At 41.1% G+C, this 1,375-nt stretch overlaps 1 protein-coding gene across 1 annotated transcript; it reads right to left on the bottom strand.

Annotated features, from left to right (window-relative positions):
- Positions 1 to 216: 216 nt before the first annotated feature.
- Positions 217 to 1,053, bottom strand: LOC134239842 (uncharacterized). The gene has a single exon (XM_062721973.1). It carries the CDS (start codon positions 1,051 to 1,053, stop codon positions 217 to 219), a length of 837 nt encoding a protein of 278 aa, XP_062577957.1.
- Positions 1,054 to 1,375: the final 322 nt, after the last annotated feature.

The following is a 1,375-nucleotide window of genomic DNA, read 5'->3' as shown; positions in this document are numbered from 1 at the left end:
TCGTTAAAATTGACTCTAAAACCTCGACAATTCCATTGAATGAACGTTGGATGATGCATTTTTATTTGGTATGAGAAATAGGGGATATCCTCCCTTTATTTTTGGGGGGTGATACACTCCGGACTCGCGAGGAAGAATGACATGGAGTGATGTCCATCTCCTCGAAAACCCCAAATTTATTGTGAAGAGTGACAGACCCTTTGGGTAACCTATCACTCAACTGTTTTGGGGTGTTTTTGGAAGTGTTTTTTGAGGGAGATCTGTTTTTCTCCCCGATGATGTTGATTTGTTTGTAGATGCTGGTCGTGATGTGGGTACGGTTTTTTGTGCAGCCGTAACTGCAGGACCTGCAGAAGCAGGCACTGAAGTGTGTTTACCTTTGTCAGGTGACAAAGGTGTCGGACAGGATGAAGTCTGCTGAAGAAAGTCTTTCTCAGAGACTTGTGTAGACATGTCCTTCAAAGAGGACGATTTAACAACAGTTGCAAAAGTTAAATTTGGTTTTGGACTACTATATATGTTTACCAACTTTTTGGCTTCTGGATAAGGTATCCTTTTTTCAGCTTTGACCCTTTGTATTTCTTTTTCTTTTTTCAACATGGGGCATTGTTTAGAGGAAGCCATATGCCCGCCCTTGCAATTTTTGCATTTGGGGTCGTTATGGCAACCTTTACCATCATGCCCCTCCTCACCACACCTGAAGCATGTTTCAGAACTTTTACAATTGGATTGTCCGTGTCCAAACCTCTGACATTTAAAACAACGCAGAGGGTTTGGAACGAACATTTCAACTTTCATATTGTAAAGCCCAACTTTAATACTTGTCGGTAATATTGGTATGCCAAAGGTCAGAAGGTAGGTATTTGTTGGTTCTATATTATCGTTTCGCTTTTTGGTAAACCTTTTCACAGAGACCACTCCCTGGGATTCCAACTCAGATTGGATTTCCTGTTCAGGAATGTCATCCAGGTCGTGATCCCTGTCGAAAAGGATACTTTTGCTCTGATTTAATCCACTGTGGATTTTTCCAACAACAGGAATATTGGCAAGCATTTTCAAATCTAACAAAGAAGTTGAGTGTTGTTTTTTGGTTACTTCAATAAGAAGAGCACCGGATCTCAACAGATTTAGGAGTACCGATGATTCCTTGAATACCTTTTTGAATGATGAATGGCGATACCTTTGTCAAAGGCTTCGTATGTTGTTCTGATAATTGTGCCTCAAGTGTGATGAAGCGGGGCCAGTGTTCCACGATAGAATTCAGTTGTTCATCGTTTAAAGTAATATCGAAACCTGCTGGATAGCAACGTTTTTTTGAGAGAGCCATGATTGTATTAGAAAGAATTCAGAATCCTTGCTCCCCGCCCGCCTCGGA

Source organism: Saccostrea cucullata, unplaced genomic scaffold (assembly GCF_032062105.1).
Source record: "Saccostrea cucullata isolate Sc308-1 unplaced genomic scaffold, CSIRO_AGI_Scuc_v1 ctg1090, whole genome shotgun sequence".
Classification (NCBI taxonomy): Eukaryota; Metazoa; Mollusca; class Bivalvia; order Ostreida; family Ostreidae; genus Saccostrea; species Saccostrea cuccullata.
The sequence above is the reverse complement of the archived record's forward strand: the minus strand, read 5'-3'. Positions and strand labels throughout refer to the sequence as shown.

Bases quoted from the DNA above. Each gene is read 5' to 3' on its own strand.
- LOC134239842 (XM_062721973.1), bottom strand. From the start codon at position 1,053: ATGCTTGCCAATATTCCTGTTGTTGGAAAAATCCACAGTGGATTAAAT.